A 1,539-nucleotide genomic window follows, 5' to 3' on the forward strand; every position below is an offset into this window, starting at 1 on the left:
TTTAATACTACATATTTTAAAGTAAATTAAATTTGCTATAACTTTTATTTTATTACATTTTTTCATATCTCTAATGGTTCGTGAATTATATTGATTTGACTCTAAAAAAACACGATATCTTTGGAAATACGAGTGTCGAGCAACATAGTAACGATTAATTATAATAAACAATGTTATAGAATAATTAATAATTATGTTAATGTTTTATAATATATATTAAAAAAATGAAATATTTTTATCATAAAAAAAAATTCTATAGAATAATGAAAATTAATATTGTTGTTGTAAGGTGCTTTTTTTACAATCTGGATAAATTTTCCGATGTTCTTGTACACATTTTAGTATAAATTGTTTTTGTTCTTCATCTAATGTGAGTGTAGAATTGTATTCTTCCATCAACTTCACGGCTCTCTCTGCAGTATCGTTAACTATTTTTAATGAATTAATAATTTTTTTACCATTTATGTAACTTTCACTAGATTCCCAAAAAGTCGGATCATGTTTTAAGAATCCGTCATCAATGTTAAATCGGGAAAATAGTTTTAAGCTTTCTTCTGTTATAAATGCGTCAATATTTTTTTCTGTAAAAATTATAATATTAAATATAATTAATTGCTTATTTTTTATTTTATGAATTATTAAACGTATTCAATATATTTTTTAAACTTAATGTTTATTTACTTACCAATAAATTTATCATCTATTTGGTTTGGTTTAATTATCAATCGTTTGGCCGGATATTTTGTCGCTTTATTTTTTAAGGCTTTTACCATCTGACGCTTTACCTCTAGTGGTATAGAATCATCAAAGAAAGATAATGCAGCAGCCTCTTCAGTTAAATACCACAAATGGTTGCATAATTTTTGAATTGATACTCTAGATATTTCTCTATCAAATACTTCATATAATTTCATATCTTTTATAAATTGTAAGTCTTGATTTGGGGACTTATTTGGCAATGGACAAGTAAACCAAGCTTTGACGTAACATTTAATAATAAAAACACAAATTTCACCGATTGCTTTTTTTTTCAAGTCGGAAATATTGTATTGGCTTCTAAACAAAAATATTTTTAAGCAATAAATTGCTCGTGCCATCCACCGGGCTTGATGCATGGCTCCGGGAGGATGCATTTTAATTTTATTTTCCAAATTACCGCCAATAAAAATAAATATTAACTCCAAAAATTCACGATAATCTCCACGAGGCTGTTTAGTTTCTAATTTACTTTTAACAAAATTCAGAATATCTTCTTTAACATTTTCTAAAGCCACGCCACATGCCTGATCTTCAATTCCGATGTTATATTTGTTAATATCTAATTTATACCATTCTTTTTGAAAATTTTTAAATAATGGAATGGCTGGGCTTGATGTAACTTCTGGTATTTTAATTTCAAAAACAGATCTCAAAATTAGCTCATAAATATGATTTTTGGAGTCAAGTCGAAATACTTCACGAACCATTGGAGATATGAAAAAATGTAATAAAATAAAAGTTATAGCAAATTTAATTTACTTTAAAATATGTAATATTAAA

The 1,539-nt window shown here is 25.7% G+C and overlaps 1 protein-coding gene across 1 annotated transcript in view; it reads left to right on the forward strand.

Moving 5' to 3' along the window:
* Positions 1-527, forward strand: part of LOC103308589 (ATP-dependent DNA helicase PIF1-like) — a 1,643-nt gene extending 1,116 nt beyond the window's left edge. Inside the window, exon 2 of the mRNA XM_016802330.1 lies at positions 480-527. Within this exon, the coding sequence (XP_016657819.1) occupies positions 480-527 (48 nt within the window). The remainder of the gene's footprint in view (positions 1-479) is intronic.
* The last annotated feature ends 1,012 nt before the right edge of the window (positions 528-1,539 follow it).

Source organism: Acyrthosiphon pisum, unplaced genomic scaffold (genome assembly GCF_005508785.2).
Source record: "Acyrthosiphon pisum isolate AL4f unplaced genomic scaffold, pea_aphid_22Mar2018_4r6ur Scaffold_20712;HRSCAF=21911, whole genome shotgun sequence".
Lineage (NCBI taxonomy): Eukaryota > Metazoa > Arthropoda > Insecta > Hemiptera > Aphididae > Acyrthosiphon > Acyrthosiphon pisum.